The following is a 27,756-nucleotide window of genomic DNA, read 5'->3' on the forward strand; positions in this document are numbered from 1 at the left end:
GTGAAGTAGGTCGATACTTTTCTCACTGTCAGACCTGAGTTTTTATTAGCCCTTTATCTAGAAAGTTCTACAATTCCACTGGTTATCAAAACTAAAAAGGGAGTTACTTTGTCTCTAGTATCTTCTGATGTTGTTTTTTAAGGGAGATACTAATCTTTTCATCATATTGAGAAAACAAGAAATAAAAGTTATTCTTTCTAAATATTATTTACAGTTATTTTATTTGATTCTATACAAGATAATACCCCATCTTTACTGTTAAATAATAATTTCCCTCCTTTAAAAAAACCAACTCAAAATTATACCAGGAGGTGAATAAAAAACTAGTAGTGGTGTACTTAAACATGATATAACTACCACTCAGAGCTTCTGAGCAGCATGAATAACCACTGTTAATATACTAAGTTCATATAATTCCAGCTGGTAGCAGAGTAACTTGATCTTCCAAATTATCCTGTGCTGCTATAAGTACATTTATCATTTCTTTTAGAGTTTTGTCATACTTTTAACTGATTATTTCTAAAATAACAAAATGTTTTAACTTACTATTTCAAATATTCAAATTTGAGGCTATCTAAAAAATACTTCCTAGTTCTTTGATTTTATTTTAATGTATTATTCTTCTTTTGTTTTACGTTGGTTACAAGGGCGTTGAAACCACTTGAGGGGTTTACATTCCCAGCCTGGATATTGGTGATAAAAAATATAAAATATCAGTGATGACTTATGTCTGCAGAATTCACAATAATGGTATGAACTACTGTTTGTTAGGAGCCGAGTGTGTGCCAGTCTGCACTTTACATGTATTGCACTGAATACTTGAAACAATTCACAATGATAAGAGGCAAGTTATCAGAGATTAAGTAACTTGCCTATACATGTAGCTAATTGATGATGGAATAGGGATTTGAACTCAGCACTGACTTCGAAGTATAAAAAGCCTGTGACTTTTACACTGTGCCCTGCAGGCTCTGATATGACTGTGACATAATAAAATGAGAAAATATTCACTGTATAAGTACATTATAAGATTGGATTTATTTTACTAATCTAGAGTAAAAATTTTGCTTTTGAGTTACGTTGTTTCAGCAATGCATAGTTTAATTAGAAAATACAAATACTTTTGAATTTTTCTTTTCCTTTCCTCACATCTAGATATTCAAGAATTTTATGAAGTGACCTTACTGGATAATCCAAAATGTATAGATCGTTCAAAGCAGTCTGAACCAATACAGCCTGTGAATACTTGGGAAATTTCCAGCCTTCCAAGCACTACTGTGACTTCAGAAACACTACCAAGTAGCCTTAGCCCTAGCGTAGAGGTAAGATAAAAAAACTTTTCCTTAAGCCATTTTTCAGTGATCAATTAATTGGGGCTACTAAGTTTTCTCATTTTATTAAAATGGATATTTTGTGGAAGTATCATTTATAATAGAATAAAAAGGATGGGATTGAAAATACTTTTGGAAGGAAAAGCTCAGAATTTCTGGTACCCCTGTCTTAAAATGTTGTGAATGGTTCAAGGTCTGAAATACTTGACTATTAAAGTATTACTTTAGTCTTACTTAGTATTAATACTTCAGGCTTATTAATATTACTTAAAGTATATTACTTTATTAAAAATTACTTTGCATGGTAGACCTTAGTGAGGCTCCATCTGTGCAATAATTAGTTGGAAACTACTTTGAAAAGATGGTTTTGCTCTGGTATTTTTTCTCAGAAAGCAGTTGCTACATTTTCCCCAAGGATTCTCTGTTTATTGGCTTGAAGGATTGCATTGTTAAATCTCACTAGAGACTGATCAAGAAATCTTAAGGACAGCATTGGTTTCTCTATTTCTTTTTGTAGCTAAAACTCTTATTTCTTTGAGTTTTCATAACTGTTTTAGTAATGTTCTTTTTTTGTTGTGATCTACTGTTGCTGGTAGATATGACATAACAGAGATATGAAGCATTTTGTAATGAGGATTCTGTCTGAGGAACATTAGTCATTTGAAGGTGGTTGTCTGACTGACTTTGATTCTAGTATCTTACTGCTGGAGAAGTGCCTGGAAAATTGAATCAGGGAAAAGTAGTGGTAGGCAGCAACCAGACAGCCCTTTGGTAATGAAACAGATTCTCAGTTTTCTCTTATATTAAATAGCATAGAACTATAGAATTTTAGAGCAGGAAGAATCAGAGAACATCTGATCCCTCCCCTTCATCTTAAAGATGAGGAAACTGAGATCCAGAAGAAAATGAATGACTTGACCCAGCTTATTCGGCTAATTTGGGCAAGTTTACCTTTGGATTTTAGGCATCTTAATACCCATTTCACAGTTCTGTTTACTAATCATAGTATGTCCTTGTATTTTTCTCTTTGGTTAGAGAATGTAGTGTTGTATTGCCTATGTATCTTTATTTTTCTCTTCTCTTATTTTCATCATCATTTTCTCTTAGATAGTTTCAATTTCCATTCCCTTTAATTGATACATCATTTGCACTTATGTTAGTCCATTTCACACAGATTTTTAAAATGTTAATCAGTAATACAGTTTCTATTTCACATTTATTGTGGTCCTAGGTTAAAAAATTTTAAGAAACATGTTAAATTTTAAGAGAATTGGCTTCTTATTAATAACTTAATTATTTTTCTATTTTCTGATTTATGATGCTCAACTATGATTATAAAGCATAGAGTTCTTGAAGTTGATCTTGTCTGTTTTTATAGGTGATTGTTTAGATAATGGCTTACTCAGTGTAACCAGTAAATGTTCATTAAGGTTAAATAAGTGGACAGTTCTGCAAGCTGCAAGTTAATTTCCATATAGATTTCAGTCTGAAAGATCAACTGTGCATTGAATTCCATTAAGAATGGTATTGGAAACATTTCAACTTTTATAAAATCATGAGGCACTGGCACCTAGAATGCTTTTTGCGTTGCTGGTTTCTGCATGTCCTGAAAGGTATATTATGGACATAATAAAGGTATCTAAAATTAAGAGGAGAATAAGACCTTTCAGACTGAAATATCAGATCTTATTAATTAGGAATGTGGAGGAGAAGGGAGTATGGTTACAAAATGTTGTTTAGGGCTTGGCGCATGGAAGATGCTGTAGTAATGTTTGAAATCTGTACCCATTCATGGGTGGACTTAGTAAGGGGAACATGGGGATATATCCATCAAGTCCTAGATTTGTAAAAAGAGAAAAACCTGTGAGCTAAGGTCAGTTAAAGGTAAGTACTGTTTTTCAGAGAGGACGGGATACCCTGAAGATGTTAGTCTGAAAATGCAAATAGTTTTGAAACACACTGGTGGATGACAGTCATAAGACTTAAAAAAAAAGCTTGGAATATTTGGAGATTTGATTTCTTTTGAGGGAAAGAAGGAAAGTATGTTCCCCTATTACCCATTCATTTATGCTTCATTTGGACAGAAAACTTGGATAAGTGACCTTTAACTTGATCTCTCATTTCAATTCCTACTTTAAACTTTTAGGGGCACAATGTTTAGGACTGAAAAGAGAGTTGGATAATTTAATTCACCTCAAGTGTTTTACAGTTGAAGAGAATCCACTGACTCAAAACAAATGCAGAAAAAGTTTTTATTGGACTATAACTTGAAAAAAATTAAAATCATGAAAATATTTTGTCTTGTACAAAAAAATTAGATTATTATTACACTGTGCACTAATTTTTGGATTAAAAAGTAAGATAATCTTTTTCTGACAAAATTGCATGCAACATGATCTTGTCTCTTTCACTTTATGTTCACTTTTGCAGAACTATCTTAAAGAGAGTTATTTTTGCAAAAATTATTTGAGATTGATCAATTTCCACCAGGGCTTGCCTCTCTTATTCTCTTAAAGTAAAAATCTTTGTCTTGTAAAGCATCTATCCACTTTTCTTTCTCTTTTTTTTTTTTTTTTAACAGTTGGTAACTGATCTAACTCTTGCCAGATTCCCATTTGTCAGTTAATATGTGGCCTTGTGACTGTGTTTCTTCTATTTCTTCTGATGTAGTAAAATGAAAATTAATACCATTTATTTTTAAAGTGACATAATTAGTATTCCATTTAGTTATAACTTTTTTTGGTTTTGGTATGTCTTTCTTTTACTTTGAACATATGTCTAGTGAGATGTTTGCATACGTTTGCTTAATATTAATGATTGTTTGTGGGTAATGGGGATTTTTTTTTTTAGTACTTTTCTGTTACTTTTTAAAAATAATGAGCATGTGTCATTTTTATAAAAACAAATCTATTCTAAAATAAGAACAATTACTTTTAGAGATTGTAAAGAAGAATATATGAAAGGAAGCAAAATGCAAGAGTAGGAGAAATTGTCTGATTTAAGGAGAAATTCCAACAAAGAAGGATGCACTATTCTATCTTAGTTCTTTGGGGCTGCTATAACAGAATACCATAGACTAAGTGGCTTATAAACAACACAGATTTATTCCTCACAGTTCTGGAGGCTGGGAAGTCTAAGATCAGGTCACTGATAGATTCACTGTCTAGTGAGATCTCACTTCCTGGTTCATTGATGGCCATCTTCTTGCTATGTCCTTATCATTGAGGAAGGTGTGAGGAAGCTTTCTGGGGTCTCTTTTATAAGGGCATTAATGCCATTCACAAAAGCTCCACTCTCAAGACCTAATCACCTCCCAAAGGCCCCATTTCCTAATATTAGGTTGGCCAAAAAGTTCACTCGGTTTTTTCTGTAAGATGGCTCTATTAGTGCTTAGTTGTCTTTAACTTCATTTGAAAAAATTTTGTTAGATTGTATTGTGACAGCTGTCATATCAGCGTACATTTAAAAAAAAACTTACCAGAATTGGTGAATTTTTGTGTAGCCATTTTAATATTGAAGATAGAAGAAAAAAGCAACATTTTGGCATATTATGCTTTATTATTTCAAGAAAGGTAAAAACACAACTGAAATGCAAAAAAAGATTTGTGCAGTGTATGGAGAAGGTGCTGTGACTAATCGAATGTGTCAAAAGTGGTTTGCAAAGTTTTGTGCTGGAGATTTCTTGCTGGACAGTTCTCCACAGTTGGGTAGACTAGTTGAAGTTGATAGCCATCAAATTGAGACATTAAGTGAGAACAATCAACATTATACCACGTGGGAGATAGCTGACATACTCAAAATATCCAAATCAAGCGTTGAAAATCATTTGCACCAGCTTGGTTATATTCATCGCTTTGATGTTTGGGTTGCACGTAAGTTAAGTGAAAAAAACCTTCTTAACAGTGTTCCTGCCTGTGATTCTCTATTTAAACGTAACGAAATGTTCCATTTTTAAAACAAATTGTGACGGGCAATGAAAAGTGGATACTGTACAATAATGTGGAACGGAAGAGATGGTGGGGCAAGCAAAATGAACCACCACCAACCACACCAAAGGCCGGTCTTCGTGCAGAGGAGGTGATGTTGTGTATATGGTGGGATTGGAAGGGAGTCCTCTATTATGAGGTCCTTCCGGAAAACCAAACGTTTAATTCCAACAAGTACTGCTCCCAGTTAGACCAACTGAAAGCAGCACTCGATGAAAAGCTTCCAGAATTAGTCAACAGAAAACGCATAATCTTCCATCAGGGTGACGCAAGACCACATGTTTCTTTGATGACCAGGCAAAAACTGTTACAGCTTGGCTGGGAAGTTCTGATTCATCTGCCGTATTCACCAGGCATTGCACCTTCGGATTTCCTTTTATTTCGGTCTTTACAAAATTCTCTTAATGGAAAAAATTTCAGTTCCCTGGAAGACTGTAAAAGGCACCTGGAAGAGTTCTTTGATCAAAAAGATAAAAGTTTTGGGAGATGGAATATGAAGTTGCCTGAAAAATGGCAGAAGGTAGTGGAACAAAACAGTGAGTACATTGTTCAATAAAATTCTTGGTGAAAATGAAAAATATGTCTTTTATTTTTACTTAAAACCGAAGGAACTTTTTGGCCACTCCAATACTGTCACGTTGGGGGTTAGAATTTCAACCTGTGAATTTGGAGGGGGGACACAAACATTTAGTCTGTGGCAATCCTATTCCTGATGATACAGTACGTTTCAAATGGATCAAAAGGTTAAAAAAAAAATGAAACCATAAAAATAAACTTTTCAGTCTTTTTTGGATAGAGGGAAAGCTTTTCTAAGCACAACAAAGAAAACCTTGAAAAATTCAAAGAAAAGGTTAAGAATACTGACTGTAGAATTTCTTTGTGGATTTTACAAAGTTTGATTGTCTGAACTTTGATTATAGAATTTCTGTATCTTAAAAGATACAGTGAACAAATAAATGTTACACTGGGAAAACATTTTGTCACATTTATGAAAAGGAACTAATTTCTAACCCTTTTAACTCAAGAACCTCAACCGATCAATAAGAAGAAAAAAGCCAAATTCAATAGGGAAGTGACCAAAGGACATGAATGGGCAGTTTGGAGAAAAAGAAATACAAATGGGCCAATAAGCCTATGAAGAGATGTTCAATGTAACTTTAAAAAATGCAAATTAAATTGACAGTGAGAATATTTTTAACTAACTTGATTGTCAAAGATTAATTAAATGTGAGGAAGCAGAAACTCTTATTCTGTTGGTAGGAGAATACAGTGGTGCAGCAGTTTTGAAAGACAGCCTGACGGTATATATTCATATCCTTTGATCCAGTATATGTCACAGATGTACTCTCGAAAATTATTAATATATATTAAAAAAGATTGCCTGCTCATTGCAGTATTATTTGTAATATTAATAAAAAACAAAACAATCTAAATGATTATCAGTAAGAAACTGGATAAACATCATACAGCCACTTAATGTAATATAAAATAGCAGGCATAAAAATATAGTCTCTATATCTACTATATGTTATTAAATGATTGAAAGCAGGTTGCAGATCAGAAGGTGTAGTATGATTCTGTGAAAAAGAAAGTATTAATTAACCTAAAGTAGGTTAAGAAGAATACCCACTTTCAGTAATGTACTCTTGTTTTCAGTTGTTCTGCTATCTCTAGGTCTCCTGTATCAGATGGGGACTGATGGAACTCCTTCTGAGTTCATCTTTATGGGAGGGAAATTATCTGACTTAGTGGTATAGGGAGGATATCTCTTTTCCCCTTCTCTTTGACCTTGTATTTAATGCTTTAAAGTAATCCATGTGCTTTAATTTAAGTAGAGTTAGGAGACAATAGAGTGGAAGTGTATATTCAGCCTGCCAGGTTTAATCTGAAGTCCTCTAAATACTAACTTTAAAACATTTATTGAAGTTCTTTGTAATATTCGTATATAAAGGTCCACAAATTATAAATGTACAGCTTGATGAATTACTGCATTGTGAATACATCAGGCCAGGGGAAAAAAATGAAATGACTGCTAACGGATTCTGGAATTAGATAGTGATGATCGTTGCAACTGATCGTTGCTAACGGATTCTGGAATTAAATAGTGATGATCGTTCACAACTCTGTGAATATACTAAAGACCACTGAATTGTACACTTTAAAATTTGGTGAATTTAATGGTATGTCCATTAAATCTCAATTAAAAAAAGAAATATACCAGTACCCCCAAAATCTCCCTTGTACCTTTCCTATTCACTACCTAATTCCTTTTCCTCAAAGGACCATCCTGATTTCTAACACCATAGATTAGTTTTGCCTCTTTTAAAACTATATATTAACACATTCATACAGTATGTACTCTAGCTTCTTGTGTCTAGCTTTTTTCTTACACTTGTGAATTTCTTCCATGATTTGAAGTTTTTTCATTATTACTGCTGTATAGTATTCCATTGTATGATACACCACACTATATTTATCCATTCTATTGATGGTGGATATTTGACTTGTTTCCAGTTTTGGGTTAGTGCTGCTTTGAATACTCTTTTACAGTTATTTCTGCCATAGCATAATGTTTAAGTTCTTAAAAAATCATCATACTATGCAAAGGTGTGCAGTAAAAACCACAGGGCTTATGTCTTGAGAAAATAGGGGACTCAAAACTTAAAACTTGGTGAGTGCCACATTTAAAAAAGGTAAGAACCTAATAAAATGGCAGTACAGTTTCACACATGTTAAGTGACTAAGAAATGCATAACATTACAATAAATATGACATTCTACGTTGAAAAAAATCTTGTTTGCTATGGGAGTGTGTGTTCGGGTTGCAACTTGTGAGTTACTGTGAAGTGCTGGCAGGGAGAGTTATCTGAAAGCGGATGAAAAGTTATAACACCAGATATGGATGAGTGTGACTCGTAACACTCAAACTAAAGCCTGAAATATGTGCATTTTATGTATTCCTATGTGGCTCATTTCTTCTGGGTTCAGTTTTCTGCCCTTACCTAGTGTTTCTCACAGACAAGATTGAGCATAAGCAAACATGAAATTTGTGCTTTGTTCATACTGTTTCCTAATATATCAGTTGTGTTGGAACAAATTTGCATTTTCAGAACAACATTATAGCAGAACTGAGTGTGTATGTTTTTTGGGCACCTGTGTATGCATTTCTGTTGGGTATATACCCAATTATGAAAATGATACATTTAGTTTTAGAACATAATGGAAACTGTTTTGCGGAGTGATTATGCCTGTTTTTATAATTACCACCAGTATGTGCAAGTTTCATTTGTTTCGCATAATTGTCAACACTTGTTATTGTCAGTCTTTTTATTAATAATTTCAACCATTCCAGTAGGTGTACTGTAGGTGTACTGGTACTTCATATTGTTGTATTTGTACTTTCCTTAACAAGATTAACAATTAACAAACACCTTTTCATATGTTTATTGTTCATTTTCTATCTTTTTGAAGTGTCCAAGTTTTTAACACTTTTTTTGTTGCTTTACATCTTCTATCTTATTGATTTGTAGGAGGTCTCTATCTGGATATGATTCTTTTTTTTTTTTTTCTAATTCAAAACCATTTTTGATATTCTAGTTCCTTTGAATTTGTATATAAATTTAATTTTTTGGCTTTTTTAATGACATACAGTTGACTTACTATATTATATTAGTTTCAGGTATACAACATAGTGATTAGATATTTTTATAGACTAGACTCCAAAAAAAGGTGCTACAATATACTGACTATATACCCTGTACTGTACATTACATATTTTTTTTCACACACACACACTGTATTTTATTTTTACAAGAGATAAGTAGACTGACACCAAGCATTGTACATGGATGACCACAACAAAAGCAACAATGATTGCAATTACCAAACATGAAACACACTCATACTATGTCATAATATTGACATTCAGTCCAGTAATCCTCCACTGTAACAGCTCCTTTACTTTGCAGTGAAAATTGATTTGTATATTCTTTGCCTCTGAGTCCTTGTGGGATTTTTTTTTTAAATTCTGACAGAAAGTCACAAAAACTATACTCATCCTCATCAGTTCACTCAGTCCCATGTAATTAATTTTTTTTTTCATCTTGATCTTTTGTTAGCACTTTTATGAGTTCATCAGTTTTTCATTAGAGTTCTGAAAATGCTTATTCATTCAGTTCAGCAGTATAGTCAGTTACCAGAAACCTGTACTTGTCAGAGTCTTTTCCATGAATTTCTTGAAGATGAAAGCCTTTTATAGGAACATATTTGCAAAAGCATCAGAGTACACCCAGAACTGTCTGTAAATGACAAAAGACTTAAAAATGACCACTGTTAAAGATTTGATGAAAGTTCATAATAATGCAGTTGACAAGAAAATTAGTTATTTCTGAGATATACATTTTAAAGTAATAACTAGGATTATTACTTATAACATTATACCAGAACATATAAGATTTTTAGAAATTTCATGTAATGTCTGAAACACTTATATTAACATATTTCCATACATATTTCCATACAAATACAAATATAAGATTTTTAGAAATTTCATATAATGTCTGAAACGTTTATATTAACATATTTCCATACATATTTCCATACAAATATAAGATTTTTAGAAATTTCATGTAATGTCTGAAACATTTATATTAACATATTTCCATACAAATAACCCAATGAAAGTTTAGTATTAGTTGTTTTGTTTGTTGTTTTATACTGCAGGTTCTTATTAGGCATCAATTTTATACACATCAGTGTATACATGTCAATCCCAATCGCCCAATTCAGCACACCACCATCCCCACCCCACCGCATTTTCCCCCCTTGGTGTCCATATGTCCATTCTCTACATCTGTGTCTCAACTTCTGCCCTGCAAACTGGCTCATCTGTACCATTTTTCTAGGTTCCACATACATGCATTAATATACGATATTTGTTTTTCTCTTTCTGAGTTACTTCACTCTGTATGACAGTCTCTAGATCCATCCACGTCTCAACAAATGACTCAATTTCGTTCCTTTTTATGGCTGAGTAATATTCCATTGTATATATGTACCACAACTTCTTTATCCATTCGTCTGTTGATGGGCATTTAGGTTGCTTCCATGACCTGGCTATTGTAAATAGTGCTGCAATGAACATTCGGGTGCATGTGTCTTTCTGAATTATGGTTTTCTCTGGGTATATGCCCAGTAGTGGGATTGCTGGGTCATATGGTAATTCTATTTTTAGTTTTTTAAGGAACCTCCATATTGTTCTCCATAGTGGCTGTATCAATTTACATTCCCACCAACAGTGCAAGAGGGTTCCCTTTTCTCCACACCCTCTCCAGCATTTGTTGTTTGTTGATTTTCTGATGATGCCCATTCTAACAGGAGTGAGGTGATACCTCATTGTAGTTTTGATTTGCATTTCTCTAATAATTAGTGATGTTGAGCATCTTTTCATGTGCTTCGTGGCCGCCTGCATGTCTTCTTTGGAGAAATGTCTATTTAGGTCTTCTGCCCATTTTTGGATTGGGGTGTTTGTTTCTTTAATATTGAGCTGAATGAGCTGTTTATATATTTTGGAGATTAATCCTTTGTCCGTTGATTCGTTTGCAAATATTTTCTCCCATTCTGAGGGTTGTCTTTTCGTCTTGTTATGGTTTCCTTTGCTGTGCAAAAGCTTTGAAGTTTCATTAGGTCAATTTGTTTATTTTTGTTTTTATTCCATTACTCTAGGAGGTGGATCAAAAAGATCTTGCTGTGATGTATGTCAAAGAGTGTTCTTCCTATGTTTTCCTCTAAGAGTTTTATAGTGTCCAGTCTTATATTTAGGTCTCTAATCCATTTGAGTTTATTTTTGTGTATGGTGTTAGGGAGTATTCTAATTTCATTCTTTTACATGTAGCTGTCCAGTTTTCCCAGCACCACTTATTGAAGAGACTGTCTTTTCTCCATTGTATATCTTTGCCTCCTTTGTCATAGATTAGTTGACCATAGGTGCGTGGGTTAATCTCTGGGCTTTCTATCTTGTTCCATTGATCTATGTTTCTGTTTTTTGTGCCAGTACCATACTGTCTTGATTACTGTAGCTTGTAGTAGAGTCTGAAGTCAGGGAGTCTGATTCCTCCAGCTCCATTTTTTTGCCTCAAGACTGCTTTGGCTATTCGGGGTCTTTTGTGTCTCCATACAAATTTTAAGATGATTTGTTCTAGCTCCGTAAAAAATGCCATTGGTAATTTGATAGGGATTGCATTGCATCTGTAGATTGCTTTGGGTAGTATACTCATTTTCACAATGTTGATTCTTCCAATCCAAGAACATGGTATATCTCTCCATCTGTTGGTATCATCTTTAATTTCTTTCATCAGTGTCTTATAGTTTTCTGCATACAGGTCTTTTGTCTCCCTAGGTAGGTTTATTCCTAGGTATTTTATTCTTTTTGTTGCAATGGTAAATGGGAGTGTTTCCATAATTTCTCTTTCAGATTTTTCATCATTAGTGTATAGGAATGCAAGAGATTTCTGTGTATTAATTTTGTATCCTGCAACTTTACCATATTCATTAATTAGCTCTAGCAGTTTTCTGGTGGCAGTTTTAGGATTCTCTATGTATAGTATCATGTCATCCGCAAACAGTGACAGTTTTACTTCTTCTTTTCCAATTTGTATTCCTTTTATTTCTTTTTCTTCTCTGATTGCCGTGGCTAGGACTTCCAGAACTATGTTGAATAATAGTGGTGAGAGTGGGCATCCTTGTCTCGTTCCTGATCTTAGAGGAAATGCTTTCAGTTTTTGACCATTGAGAATGATGTTTGCTGTGGGTTTGTCATATATGGCCTTTATTATGTTGAGGTAGGTTCCCTCTATGCCCACTTTCTGGAGAGTTTTTATCATAAATTGGTGTTGAATTTTGTCGAAAGCTTTTTCTGCATCTATTGAGATGATCATACGGTTTTTATTCTTCAATTTGTTAATATGGTGTATCACATTGATTGATTTGCGTATATTGAAGAATCCTTGCATCCCTGGGATAAATCCCACTTGATCGTGGTGTATGATCCTTTTAATGTGTTGTTGGATTCTGTTTGCTAGTATTTTGTTGAGGATTTTTGCATCTATATTCATCAGTGATATTGGTCTGTAATTTTCTTTTCTTGTAGTGTCTTTGTCTGGTTTTGGTATCAGGGTGATGGTGGCCTCATAGAATGAGTTTGGGAGTGTTCCTTCCTCTGCAATTTTTTGGAAGAGTTTGAGAAGGATAGGTGTTAGCTCTTCTCTAAATGTTTGATAGAATTCACCTGTGAAGCCATCTGGTCCTGGACTTTTGTTTGTTGGAAGATTTTTAATCACAGTTTCAATTTCATTACTTGTGATTGGTCTGTTCATATTTTCTGTTTCTTCCTGGTTCAGTCTTGGAAGGTTATACCTTTCTAAAAATTTGTCCATTTCTTCCAGGTTGTCCATTTTATTGGCATAAAGTTGCTTGTAGTAGTCTCTTAGGATGCTTTGTATTTCTGCAGTGTCAGTTGTAACTTCTCCTTTTTCATTTCTGATTTTATTGATTTGAGTCCTCTCCCTCTTTTTCTTGATGAGTCTGGCTAATGGCTTATCAATTTTGTTTATCTTCTCAAAGAACCAACTTTTAGTTTTATTGATCTTTGCTATTGTTTTCTTTGTTTCTATTTCATTTATTTCTGCTCTGATCTTTATGATTTCTTTCCTTCTGCTAACTTTGGGTTTTGTTTGTTCTTCTTCCTCTAGTTCCTTTAGGTGTAAGGTTAGATTGTTTATTTGAGATTTTTCTTGTTTCTTTAAGTAGGCTTGTATAGCTATAAACTTCCCTCTTAGAACTGCTTTCGCTGCATCCCATAGGTTTTGGGTCGTCGTATTTTCATTGTCATTTGTCTCCAGGTATTTTTTGATTTCCTCTTTGATTTCTTCAGTGATCTCTTGGTTATTTAGTAACGTATTGTTTAGCCTCCATGTGTTTGTCTTTTTTACGTTTTTTTCCCTGTAATTCATTTCTAATCTCAAGTGTTGTGGTCAGAAAAGATGCTTGATATGATTTCAGTTTTCTTAAATTTACTGAGGCTTGATTTGTGACCCAAGATGTGATCTATCCTGGAGAATGTTCCGTGCGCACTTGAGAAGAACGTGTAATCCGCTGTTTTTGGATGGAATGTCCTGTATATATCAATTAAATCTGTCTGGTCTATTGTGTCATTTAAAGCTTCTGTTTCCTTATTTATTTTCATTTTGGATGATCTGTCCATTGGTGTAAGTGAGGTGTTAAAGTCCCCCACTATGATTGTGTTACTGTCAATTTCCTCTTTTATAGCTGTTAGCAGTTGCCTTATGTATTGAGGTGCTCCTATGTTGGGTGCATATATATTTATAATTGTTATATCTTCTTCTTGGATTGATCCCTTGATGATTATGTAGTGTCCTTCCTTGTCTCTTGTAACATTCTTTATTTTAAAGTCTATTTTATCTGATATGAGTATAGCTACTCCAGCTTTCTTTTGATTTCCATTTGCATGGAATATGTTTTTCCATCCCCTCACTTTCAGTCTGTATGTGTCCCTAGGTCTAAAGTGGGTCTCTTGTAGACAGCATATATATGGGTCTTGTTTTTGTATCCATTCAGCCAGTCTGTGTCTTTTGGTTGGGGCATTTAATCCATTCATGTTTAAGGTAATTATCGATATGTATGTTCCTATGACCATTTTCTTAATTGTTTTGGGTTTGTTTTTGTAGGTCCTTTCCTTCTCTTGTGTTTCCCACTTAGAGAAGTTCCTTTAGCATTTGTTGTAGAGCTGGTTTGGTGGTGCTGAATTCTCTTAGCTTTTGCTTGTCTGTAAAGCTTTTGATTTCTCCATCAAATCTAAATGAGATCCTTGCCAGGTAGAGTAATCTTGGTTGTAGGTTCTTCCCTTTCATCACTTTAAGTATATCATGCCACTCCCTTCTGGCTTGCAGAGTTTCTGCTGAGAAATCAGCTGTTAACCTTATGGGAGTTCCCTTGTATGTTATTTGTCGTTTTTCCCTTGCTGCTTTCAATAATTTTTCTTTGTGTTTAATTTTTGCCACTTTGATTACTATGTGTCTTGGCGTGTTTCTCCTTGGGTTTATCCTGTATGGGACTCTCTGTGCTTCCTGGACTTGGGTGGCTATTTCCTTTCCCATGTTAGGGAAGTTTTCGACTATAATCTCTTCAAATATTTTCTCTGGTCCTTTCTCTCTCTCTTCACCTTCTGGGACCCCTATAATGCGAATGTTGTTGCGTTTAATGTTGTCCCAGAGGTCTCTTAAGCTGTCTTCATTTCTTTTCATTCTTTTTTCTTTAGTCTGTTCCGCAGCAGTGAATTCCACCATTCTGTCTTCCAGGTCACTTATCCGTTCTTCTGCCTCAGTTATTCTGCTATTGATTCCTTCTAGTGTAGTTTTCATTTCAGTTATTGTATTGGTCATCTCTGTTTGTTTGTTCTTTAATTCTTCTAGGTCTTTGTTAATCATTTCTTGCATCTTCTCAATCTTTGCCTCCATTCTTATTCCGAGGTCCTGGATCATCTTCACTATCATTATTCTGAATTCTTTTTCTGGAAGGTTGCCTATCTCCACTTCATTTAGTTGTTTTTCTGGGGTTTTTTCTTGTTCCTTCATCTGGTACATAGCCCTCTGCCTTTTCATCTTGTCTATCTTTCTGTGAATGTGTTTTTTGTTCCACAGGCTGCAGGATTGTAGTTTTTCTTGCTTCTGCTGTCTGCCCTCTGGTGGTTGAGGCTATCTAAGAGGCTTGATGGGAGGCTCTGGTGGTGGGTAGAGCTGACTGTTGCTGTGGCGGTCAGAGCTCAGTAAAACTTTAATCCACTTGACTGTTGATGGGTGGGGCTGGGTTCCTTCCCTGTTGGTTGTTTTGCCTGCGGCAACCCAACACTGGAGCCTACCTGGGCTCTTTGGTGGGGTTAATGGCAGACTCTGGGAGGGCTCACGCCAAGGAGCACTTCCCAGAACCTCTGCTGCCAGAGTCCTTGTCCCCACAGTGAAACAGAGCCACCCCCCGCCTCTGCAGGAGACCCCCCAACACTAGCAGGTAGGTCTGGTTCAGTCTCCCCCAGGGTCACTGCTCCTTCCCCTGGGTCCCGATGCGCACACTACTTTGTGTGTGCCCTCCAAGAGTGGGGTCTCTGTTTCCCCCAGTCCTGTTGAAGTCCTGCAATCAATTCCCACTAGGCTTCAAAGTCTGATCCTCTAGGAATTCCTCCTCCCGTTGCCGGACCCCCAGGTTGGGAAGCCTGACGTGGGGCTCAGAACCTTCACTCCAGTGGGTGGACTTCTGTGGTATAAGTGTTCGCCAGTCTGTGAGTCACCCACCCAGCAGTTATGGGATTAGATTTTACTCTGATTGCGCCCCTCCTACCGTCTCACTGTGGCTTCTCCTCTGTCCTTGGACATGGGGTATCCTCCTTGGTGAAGTCCAGGGTCTTCCTGTCAATGATTGTCCAGCAGAGAGTTGTGATTCTGGTGCCCTCACAAGAGGGAGTGAGAGCACGTCCTTCTACTCCGCCATCTTGGTTAATCCCCCTGGATATGATTCTTTTGTCAGGTATATGTGTAATGTATATTTTCTCCCACTCTGAAGCATGCTTTTCTTAGTGAAGTCTTTTAATGATCAAGATTTCTTAAATTTAATATAGTCCAATTTATGTTTAATGCTTTTTGTGCCTATTGAAGTGTTTTCCAACTCCTAGGTGATAAAGATACTCTACTACATTATTTGTCAGAAGCTTTTATTTTGCTTTTCACGTTTACATCTAATTTGTGCTGCAATTTGCAAAATTTCACATGAATCAGCATTCCAGTGTGTCTCCATTCTTGCCACTCTGGTCTAAACCACCCTGATTTTTTGCCTAGATTCTTGGCCTGTCTGCATTTGCACTTTCCCCTTTTGAATTTATGGCCAGTTTGCTTCCAAGATTATCTTTATAAAATGCAAATTATGTTATTACCTTTCACTGGTTTTCCATTCCTCTCAGAATGAAGTAGGAAATCCCTCATGAAACTCAGAAATCCTAAGTTATTTGGCCACTGCCTGTTTCTCCACTCATCTTTTAGAGCGCTTTCCTTCTTTGGTCACTGGTTCCTCTTAGCTCAGGGTCCCCACATAATGTTCCCTCTGCGAGAAGATTCTCATTCTTCTTTTGCCAACTCCTGCTCATTTTTAGCATTTTATTTTGAATGTCAAATACTGAGCACCTATTGTATATCATGCATTTATCTAGTGTGTTAGAAGGTGATAAGTGATGTGAGAGGAAAAAAGGTAGAGCAGATTAAGGGGAGCAGGGATGCCAGATGGGGGGGTGTGCTTTGCAGTTTTACGTAGGGTATTTATGATGGGCCTTGTTGAATGATACTTGTACAGAGAATTGGATGTTGATGCAGCTGTTTGGGGGATAACTACTGCAAAGACTAAGGCAAGAAGAAGGCTAGAATTTATGAGAAATAGCAAGATGGCCAGTATGGCTAGAGCAGAGTGAGAAAGGGAGAGAGTAATGGGAGATGAGGTCAGAGGGTAAGACAGGGGCAGATCATGTGAAAGTTTTGCAGTTTTGGAGCAGAGGAGTGACATCATTTAAACTAACCTTTAAAAGGATCATTCAGGCTATTTTATGGAAAATACACTGTAGTAAGGGTAGAAGCAGGAGACCTGTTAGGAATCTGTTTCAGTAAACCAGTTAAGGATGGACATAGGCTTGAACCAAAGTGTGATAATGGAGGTGCTAAATGGTTGAATTTTGAGATATTTTGAATGTAGATCTCAAGGATTTGAGGACAGTTTGGAAATGGGTTGTAAGAGTCAGAGATCACTACAAGAGAGTCAAGGATCACTACAAGGTCACTTCCTGATAGAAGGCTTCCTTTACCTCTCAGATTGCCAGAGCTCCTGTTATAGCACTTTCTACCTCTACTTGATAGTATTCATTACTGTCGTAATTAAATGCTCGAATGTACATTATTTTGTGTGTATTTTAGTCTCTCTACCTGAGTGTAAGTACCTGAAGTTAGGGACTGTCTTATTTACTGAAATATATTAGTACTTGCACATAGTAGTTGTTCAGCAAATGGTTTTCGAATGAAGTGAGAACTGTGGTTCTTTCCATATTAAATAAGTTAAGAAATAGGCTAAAGGTGATTATATTTTTTTCTTTGTATTATAAAACATTTCCAAGTACAGTAAAATTGAAAGAATAGACCAACAAACATCCATATAGAGTCAACAGTTATTAATATTTTATAGTATTTGCCTTTTCTCTATATGTGTATTTGGGGAAACTGTTTGAAAATCAGGCGCAGACATCATGCACTTAAACTGTAAAAACTTCAGCACGTATCTCCTATGAGTAAGACTAGTCAGACATTCTCCTGTGTAACCTTAGAACTATTATCACACCTAAGAAAGTTAATAATTACTAAATTTTCTCTCCAATCCATATTTACAGTCATTTCTGATCTATCTTTTAGGACTTTTAAAAGTCAGAATCCAGTTAAGATTCATGTACTGCATTTGAACGTTAAGTCTCTGCTATTATCTGGATTTCCCTATTAACAGAACTTGAGGCAGAGGGCTAATGTGCTATTACGTACTTTATATTTAGGGAGTTCATTCACTGCTAGGGAGCACAAGTGAGGGAAAAGTTGAATAAGCTGGAAATAAGGAAAAACTAATACAGGGATGCTTCCTGCCACTAAGTGTGACTGATTGCTGGATCCTGGGTATTGCATCCATGAGAAGCCATATATACTGCATCCAAGGAGGGAAAGGGCAAGAATTTATCTACTGGCTTCTAGTGAGCAAGAATTCCCCTGTACTTCAGGGTTGTGGATTTGTGGGTGCAGGGCATATGGTATTTGGTTTTGTGGTTTGCAGGAAAGCCCCAAGTGAGGAGGTGAGAGGATGAGATGTGGACAGCAGGCCAGAGGCACAAGGTGTTGCTAGGGCTGCTCAGGGTGGAAAGCAAATGTGAAGATCTGGGGGCAGGCATTGGAATGAGTCGGGAGGGCACATACCAAATCTGGTTCATTTTCTTTACTCTCTTACAATCTAGAGGAATGGCCTCCCCATCTTTTTTTTTCCCCTCTTTAAATGACTGACTTTTTGTAGAGACCATGCCAGTTGTCTTATAGAATAACACCCATTGTGTATTTGTTTAGTAGTCTGTTCATGTTGTCATTCCACTAAGTCTTATATTTCTGATAACAGGAAGTTAGATGTCAAGGTTGATTAGACTCATTTTTGGTAAGCAGACTTCATAGTGATATATGGCACTTCATGTTGCGTCGCAGCAGGAAGCACACAATATCAGGTTGTTGTGCGTGTGATGATAAGTATGATTACTTAAAGGTGGTGACCTCCAAGTCCTCCTTGTATAGTTATGTTTTTCTCTTTGTAGTTATTAAGTATCTATGGGGGTAGTACTTTAGCACCTTGTATTGAGTGAATATTTACCTGATTAACCCATTAATGATCCTTGCCTGAATCACTTATTCCATTAGAGGTTTCAAAATGTTGATTTTCCCTTCTAATTTTGTCATTCCATTTGTATTTATTAGTTGGTATTCTTCTGTAAAAAGTACTTATCTCCATCAGTTAGGGATGAAACTTTGTTTTTCCTAAAAAGATAGGGTAAAGCTCATATTTTCTGTTTGCGCGATGATCCCCTGCAAAAGTGACTGATAAGTTTCCCCCCTTTTTCTTGCTCTTTAAAAAAAACTGTCACTATGGACTGAAGGATTTTATTTATTTAGTGTTTACAATCCATTTCAGTTATTATTCTTTGGATACTCAGATTACTCCAAATTTGGGGGAATCTCTTGAAGAGATCCCTCCATGTCCTCTTGACATGAGCTCATTAGTCTTTCAGCATGTCCTTGCATGCTGGCACAGTTTTCCCAAGTTCATTTTGAAGTTTCACTGCCCCAGAACTAGAATCAGCCAGGAATAATGGCTTATGGTATTAATTTTTCAAACTGATACATTATGTTCTTCCTTTCTTAAAAAATGTTCACGTGTTCCGTAGGAAAGGATTATAAAAATAATTTTATTATTTTCAAATTGCATAGTTTTAAAGGGCACCTTCACACACATTATTTTATTTTGAGATGTTATAGGACCATGGATTCTTGGTATAGTCTCCTAATATATATGAGGTAAGCCGGATTTTGGTCTTTAGTACTTGGAGCTGATACTAACTTTAGAATTCAGCAAACTGTAGTTCAGGGATGTTGTGACTGCCCAAACTTATGTTATTATCATGTAGAAAACCTGAGATTAGAACTCAAAACTTCAGGCTTCAAAGGCAGATGTTTCTGTCTTAACTTTATTTAATAACTTTCTTGGTAATTGGATTTGTTACCTAGACAAATGAAAATGCCACAATAAAGTTAATAAAATAAGAGAAAGAGCTAGTAATTTTAATAGAGATAGAAACATAACAGGCAAGTTTGTAGGGAAAAAAAGGAGATATTTAACATAAGAAAGTGAAATCCCTCTGTGCAACAGTGGCTGCTGAAAATGGTTTGGTATATATATTCCAACTGGAATGTCTGTACTTTACCTATCCTGCATGGCCCAGCTCAGAAACCTTCCATGTGAGGTCTTCACTCATCTTTTCTTCGAAACGAATCCCTTCTGAATGCCTATAGCACTTTGTACTTTTCTTATAGGACTTATATTTTACTGTTATTTTGGACCTTTTTTCAATTTCTCTCTTGTAAAAAATTTGTTATTTTGAAAAAAATGTTTATCTACAGAAAACTTACAAGAATAGTAAAATTGCCATTTTGTCACATTTGCTTGCTCTCTGTACACATACACACACACTTTTTAATTTTATTCTTGCTGACCCATTTGAGAGCAAATTGCAGACGTCATGATCCTTTACCCTTAAATGCTTCAGCACGTATCTCCTATGAACGAGGATATTTTCCTTAAAAAATTTATTTTATTTTATATGAACATTTCTAAAAACATCTAGTATACAATTATCAGACTGAGAAAATTTAAAATTGATACAATGCTATTATCTACACAGTGCTATTATCAGTCCATATTCAAATTCAGTACTTTTGGTACCATCTATCTTATAATTCTATAACCCTAATGCAGATCTCCACTTCAGTTCTTACTATGGACTTTAGAAGACAGCTGACCAAATTTTATAGCACAGCTTCATAATTTTTCACAGTTTTGAATTCCAGTTGACAGTCCTTTATATTGGTGGTCAGTTCCTTTTCCTGTTTCCTTTATCAGTGTTCTCAAGGTTTTCATCCTTCTCCCTAATGTTTATTTCTCTTAACAGAATGTCTCTGTCTCTCAGATAATACATCCCAGAGACACTAGTTTGAACTCCCTCCCTGTACTACCAGATTTACAGTGCTGTCTCATTTAATTCCAGTTTTTAAGTGGTGTATTACAAAGAAAATAAAATGTACGAAATTTGAAATAATGCACAGCCCTTATGCAAAGACCCTGTAATTGAAAAATTTCATCAAGACCAAAACTGACAGGTCTATGTACTGAGTGAGTTGTACATTAAATGTTTCTGCAAGTGATTTTGATGACTACTATGCTGTTATTTTACATTCACTATTATGTAATTTTTATATTTTTATGTTTATATCTCTGACAGTCTTATCGCAGCGTTTAAATGGTAGTTGCCAGTTCTAGAACTGAAGGACATACCCCTAAATCAATAACTTTGAAATGGAAGTGAAATACAATGAAATGTTATGAGAAAAGTGAAACAACTGCCATATTATGCCAAGCTGTTAATCTAGGAGAAAACTTGGCAAAATGTTATAGTTACTAAGAAAATAAAAATCTCTGTTAAAGCTTAAGTATGCCACAGTGGTTATAGATTTATGTGCTGCAAGAAGGCATCCCCGATTAGTCTTAACTTACGAGTTTTGATTATAAGGCATTTTCAGTAACTCATTTAAATAATTTTGATTGTTATATATCCATATCTGCATCTGTTACTATCTTCAGTATTAGAGCATTGATATCTTCTCATATGCTCTTAAACCCTCCCCCTTCTGTTTCTTCAGATGTGAAAAATATGGGGATCTTGAGTTGGAATAGAATGCATATATAATTTTTCCCAGTAAAATGTATGGAAATTTAAAAAAAAACCCTCCCTCTTTGTTTGGATTACCAAAGTAATACATACTTACTGCAAAAATTCCTAACTTTATAGAAAAATATGTTTTCAATTATGTGAAAGTCACTGTCTCAAATAAATATTAACAGCTTCTGGTGTGCTCTTGATCCTTTTATCTTTGGAATCTCATTCTCTGCACTCCTCATGTAATATCTATAACCTCTTCCTCTCTCTTGGACCTTTGTTCCCTTCTTCCCTTTATCCTATAAATATGTTCAAAGATTCCATTAAAAGAAAACCAGACAAACAGGAAAAAGTTCTTCTCAGTAGGACCTCTATAGTATTCCTTCTCTTCCTAGCTAAGCTTCTTGAAAAAAGTAGTTTACATTTATTCTGTCCTTCCTTCTCATTCCCAACATACTGTAACCTGGCTTCTGATGCTTCTTTTCCACAGGAATTGCTCTCTTTTTCAGTTATTTACTTAAAAAGAAAAAAAGTTTCTGATTACAAAGATAATTCAGGCATATCTTAAAACATACATATACAGAGAAATGTACATTGTTGAAAGTCTTTTTTAAAATATTCTTTCACTGAGACAACCACCGTTAACCATTTGGTATGTGTTTATTCAGTTAATCCTATATGTTAATGAATATATTGTTTAGCTCATATATATATTTAAAATGAAAGCCATATATATGTATCATTCTGTAATTTTCTTTCCATGTCTGTATTTAGGTCTGTTGTATTACATTGTATAATGTAGGGCAGATCGTTTAATTTTTCTTCTTTTAGTTTCATCATCTGTAAAGTGGAGATGAAAACAGAACTCACTTCCTTTGGTGCCTTTAAGTATGAAATGGGATAATTTATATAAAACTTACATCAGAGTCTGACACACATATTAAGTGCTCAGTAAATGGTAGATTTTTAAAATAATGTTTTTATTTATGTTAAAATGTTGCATACTCAGTAATTTATATCAATGTAGCAAAGGATAAAGAACATAAATCCCTTTTCCATGTCATTTTAGCCCTTTACCTTCCCTGATTTTTCTTCATGTCATTTGCTACAATCTGCTTTCTGTTTTTGAAATTTTTTTGTCTTCTTGGCAACTGTCTTGTTGGATTGTCTTCTTTTTGTGTAAGCATTATTAGAAAAAAAAGATTTTTGTTACACAGAAACCAAAGAGAATATTTTGAATCTCCATGTACCTATTACCTAGCTTAAGGTAACTTAAAATGTTACATAGTTGAAGATCCTTTATTTTCCACCCTGATTTCCTTCTCTGCCTCATCCCCCAGAATTAACCACTGTCCTGAGTTTGGTGCTTATCATTCCCATATACTTTACGTTGTTACAATTTTCTTCATGCCTTTGGGATTTGTTGAGTTTCTTGGATCTGTGGGTTTATAGTTTTCACCAAATACGGAAATTTTTTTCTCCATTATTTCAGTAATATTTTTTCTGTTCCCTCTCCTTTTTTTTAGGGACTCTAAATACATGTTCATTGGGTTGATTGAATTTGTCCCATAGCTCACTGATGTGATTCATTTTTTTTCTTTTTTTCTCTATGTGTTATATTTTGGACAGTTTCTATTGCTGTGTTGATTCAGTTCATTAATTTTCTGAAGTATTGAATCTACTGTTAATCTCATTTAATCAGTTTTTCTTTTCAGACATTTAAATTTTTATCTCTAGAAGTTTGATGTGGTTCCTTTTTTATTTTCTGTCTCATTAACATGCTCATGCTTTCCTCTGTTTTCATGAATATATGGGATAAATTTATAACAATTTTTAAAATGTCCTTGGGTACTACTTCTATCATCTGTCATTTTGGGGTGGGTTTTTTTGTTTGTTTTTATTGAAGTATAGTTGATTTACAGTATTGTGTTTCAGGTGTACAGCATAGTGATTCAGTCTTTTTGCAGATTATATTTTATTATAGGTTATTATAAAATATTGGGTATAATGTCCTGTGCTATACAGATTAGTCCTTGTTGCTCATCTATTTTATGTTTAGTAGTTTGTATCTGTTAATCCCATACCCCTAATTTGTCCCTCCCCCACTGCCTCCTCCTTTGGTAACCGTAAGTTTGTTTTCTATGTCTGTGGGTCTGTTTCTGTGGTTCTGGGTTTTTTTATTGATTGTTTTTTCCCTTCTCTGGGTTATATGTACCTCTTTTTTACATACCTGGTAGTTTTTTAATTAGATTTGGCAGACATTATGAATTTTACCTTTTCAGGTCCTAAATATTTTTATATTGCTTTAAATATTTTTGAGCTTTGTTTTGGGATGCAGTTAAATTACTTGGAAACAGCATGATCCTTTTGAAACTTGCTTTTAAAAAGCTTTTTTTAGTGGGACCAAGCAGCCTTCAGTATAGGGTTAATTTTGTCCCAGTACTCTTCTGGGTACTCCACCCAGAGCCTGTATATTACGAGTTTTTCCATTATTCTTGGCCCTGTGTGAGTTCTGGGAATTGTTCTACCTGCTTCTTTCTAGGGTTCTTTCCCCAGCCTCACGTTTCCTTATATGCATGACTGATCAGAACTAATGAAGACTCTGAGCTCCATGAGCTATTTGTATATTTTGGAGATTAATCCTTTGTCAGTTGCTTCATTTGCAAATATTTTTTCCCATTCTGAGGGAACAACCCAATCAAAAAAGGGGTAGAAGACCTAAATAGACACTTCTCCAAAGAAGATATTCGATGGCCAACAAACACATGAAAAAATGCTCAACATCACTAATAATTAGAGAAATGCAAATTAAAACTACAATGAGATATCACCTCACACCAGTCAGAATGGCCATCATCACAAAATCTACAAACAATAAATGCTGGAGCAGGTGTGGAGAAAAGGGAACCCTCTTGCACTGTTGGTGGGAATGTAAATTGATACAGCCACTATGGAGAACAGTATGGAGGTTCCTTAAAAAACGAAAAATAGAACTACCATACGACCCAGCAATCCCACTACTGGGCATATACACAGAGAAAACCATAATTTAAAAAGACACATGCACCCCAATGTTCATTGCAGCACTATTTACAATAGCCAAGACATGGAAACAATCTAAATGTCCATCAGCAGAGGAATGGATAAAGAAGATGTGGTACATATATACAATGGAATATTACTCAGCCATAAAAAGTAATGAAATTGGGTCACTTGTAGAGGCGTGGATGGTCCTAGAGACTGTCATACAGAATGAAGTAAGTCAGAAAGAGAAAAACAAGTATCGTATATTAACACATATATGTGGAATCTGAAAAAATTGGTATAGACAGTCTTATTTACAAAGCAGAAATAGAGACACAGACTAGAGAACAAACGTATGGATACCAAGGGGGAAGGGGGTGGAGTGGGATGAATTGGGAGATTGGGGTTGACATATATACACTACTGATACTATTTATAAAATAGATAACTAATGAGAACCTACTGTATAGCACAGGGAACTCTACTCAGTGCTCTGTGGTGACCTAAGTGGGAAGGAAATCCAAAAAAGAGAGGATATATGTATATGTATAGCTGATTCACTTTGCTGGACAGTAGAAACTAACACAACATTGTAAAGCAACTATACTGCAATAAAAATTAAAAAAAAAACAACTAATGAACACTGAAGAGGAACTCTGCAGATCTGTGGAGCTCTCACTATGCACCTCTCCTCTCTGGTACTCTTAACTGTGAATCTTAGACACCTTGGCCTTCCTGAATTCTCAACTCTGTCTCCTTATCTTAGATTGATGGACTTTGTTTAGTTTCCCCCTCCCTCTGCTGCAGCGTGGAAAGATTTTCCAGGCAGTTTCCTGGGCATTTATGGGACTTTGTCCAACATCTGAAAATCATTGTTTCTTATTTGTCCTAGTTTTTTAGTTGTTTTAAAGTGGGAGAGTTAGTCTGTTCCCTATTATTCTATCATGGTTGGAAACAACTGCCTGTATATAGAAAGGCATAGATATTCTAAAATACTGTTAAATATCTTATGTGCCTGAATATTAGGTGAGGTGTCGCCATCCCAAAAGGTTTATATTTGAGAACTCTAAACTTGCTCATATTACAGAGTAATTTATAAATTATTTTGCACAGCAAATGACTATTTGAGAAGAATACATTGACTTGATATGTCCTTAATCAGTGCCAGGTTGGATGTTTATAAAAGACGCATGAGTGTAGAATTTGACACAGATTAAATAATCATTCCTGAGTATGGCCTTAAAAACTATAGGCATTGGATTAAAAAGTATACTAAAGAGTAACGTAGTAAGTGATTATATTATAGAGATTATAATATATTACTGAGCAAACAAATGGGAAAAATTGTCTATTATGTGAATAGGTACTAGCAGTGATTTGGGATAAAATGTCGGTGATATTTTATTTATTTTTTGGAGGGGTGTGTAAATATTTTTATTTATTTATTTTTTATACAGCAGGTTCTTATTAGTTATCTGTTTTATCCATATTAGTGTATATATGTCAATCCCAATCTCCCAGTTCATCCCACCCCTCTTTTCCCCCTTTGGTGTCCATATGTTTGTTCTCTATGTCTGTGTCTCTATTTCTGCCTTGCAAACCGGTTCATCTGTACCATTTTTCTAGATTCCACATATATGTGTTAATATACGATATTTGTTTTTCTCTTTCTGACTTACTTCACTCTGTATGACAGTCTCTAGGTCCATCCATGTCTCTACAAATGACCCAATTTCATTCCTTTTTATGGTTGAGTAATATTCCATTGTATATATGTACCACATCTTCTTTATCCATTCGTCTGTCAATGGACATTTAGGTCGCTTCCGTGACCTGGCTATTGTAAATAGTGCTGCAATGAACATTGGGGTGCATGTGTCTTTTAAAATTATGGTTTTCTCTGTGTATATGCCCAGTAGTGGGATTGCTGGGTCATATGATAATTCTATTTTTAGTTTTTTAAGGAACTTCCATACTGTTCTCCATAGTGGCTGTATCAATTTACATTCCCACCAGCAGTGCAAGAGGGTTCCCTGTTCTCCACTCCTTCTCCAGCATTTGTTGTTTGTAGATTTTCTGATGATGCCCATTCTAACTGGTGTGAGGTGATACCTCATTGGAGTTTTGATTTGCATTTCTCTAATGATTAGTGATGTTGAGCAGCTTTTCAAGAGCTTCTTGGCCATCTGTATGTCTTCTTTGGAGAAATGTCTGTTTAGGTCTTCTGCCCATTTTTTGGTTGGGTTGTTTGTTTTTTTAATATTGAGCTGCATGAGCTGTTTATATATTTTGGAGATTAATCCTTTGTCCATTGAGTCATTTGCAAATATTTTCTCCCATTCTGAGGGTTGTCTTTTCATCTTGTTTATGGTTTCCTTTGCTGTGCAAAAGCTTTTGTTTCATTATGTACCATTTGTTTATTTTTGTTTTTATTTCCATTACTCTAGGAGGTGGGTCCGAAAAGATCTTGCTGTGATTTATGTCAAAGAGTGTTCTTTCTATGTTTTCCTCTAAGAGTTTTATAGTGTCCGGTCTTATATTTAGGTCTTTAATCCATTTTGAGTTTATTTTTGTGTATGGCGTTAGGGAGTGTTCTAATTTCATTCTTTTACGTGTAGCTGTCCAGTTTTCCCAGCACCACTTATTGAAGAACTGTCTTTTTTCCATTGTATATCCTTGCCTCCTTTGTCATAGATTAGTTGACCATAGGTGTGTGGGTTTATCTCTGGGCCTTCTGTCCTGTTCCTTTGACCTATATTTCTGTTTTTGAGCCAAAACCATATTGTCTTGATTACTGTAGCTTTGTAGTATAGTCTGAAGTCAGGGAGTCTGATTCCTCCAGCTCTGTTTTTTTCCCTCAAGATTGCTTTGGCTAGTCAGGGTCTTTTGTGTCTCCATACAAATTTTAAGATTTCTTGTTCTGGTTGTGTAAAAAATGCCATTGGTAATTTGATAGGGATTGCATTAAATCTGTAGATTGCTTTAGGTAGTGTAGTTTAGTCATTTTCACAATATTGATTCTTCCAATCCACGAACATGGTATATCTCTCCATCTGTTTGTGTCATCTTTGTTTTCTTTCATCAGTGTCTTGTAGTTTTCTGAGTACAGAAACTTTCTGAGTACAAAAACCTACCTTTCCTTAGGTAGGTTTATTCCTAGGTGTTTTATTCTTTTTGTTGCAATGGTGAGTTGGATTGTTTGCTTAATTTCTCTTTCTGATCTTTCGTTTTTAGTGTATAGGAATGCAAGAGATTTCTGTGCATTAATTTCGTATCCTGCAACTTTACCAAATTCATTGATTAGC

General features: G+C 35.2%; 1 protein-coding gene across 15 annotated transcripts in view; it reads left to right on the forward strand.

The window, feature by feature from the left end:
- The window catches only part of DLG1 (discs large MAGUK scaffold protein 1), a 295,326-nt gene that overhangs the window by 17,596 nt on the left and 249,974 nt on the right, over positions 1 to 27,756 (forward strand). For all 15 annotated transcript variants that reach the window (XM_036849845.1, XM_036849854.1, XM_036849855.1 and 12 more), the window contains one exon: positions 1,156 to 1,322. In XM_036849845.1, the coding sequence (XP_036705740.1) occupies positions 1,156 to 1,322 (167 nt within the window). The remainder of the gene's footprint in view (positions 1 to 1,155; positions 1,323 to 27,756) is intronic.

This window comes from Balaenoptera musculus, chromosome 4 (assembly GCF_009873245.2).
Source record: "Balaenoptera musculus isolate JJ_BM4_2016_0621 chromosome 4, mBalMus1.pri.v3, whole genome shotgun sequence".
Taxonomy (NCBI): Eukaryota; Metazoa; Chordata; class Mammalia; order Artiodactyla; family Balaenopteridae; genus Balaenoptera; species Balaenoptera musculus.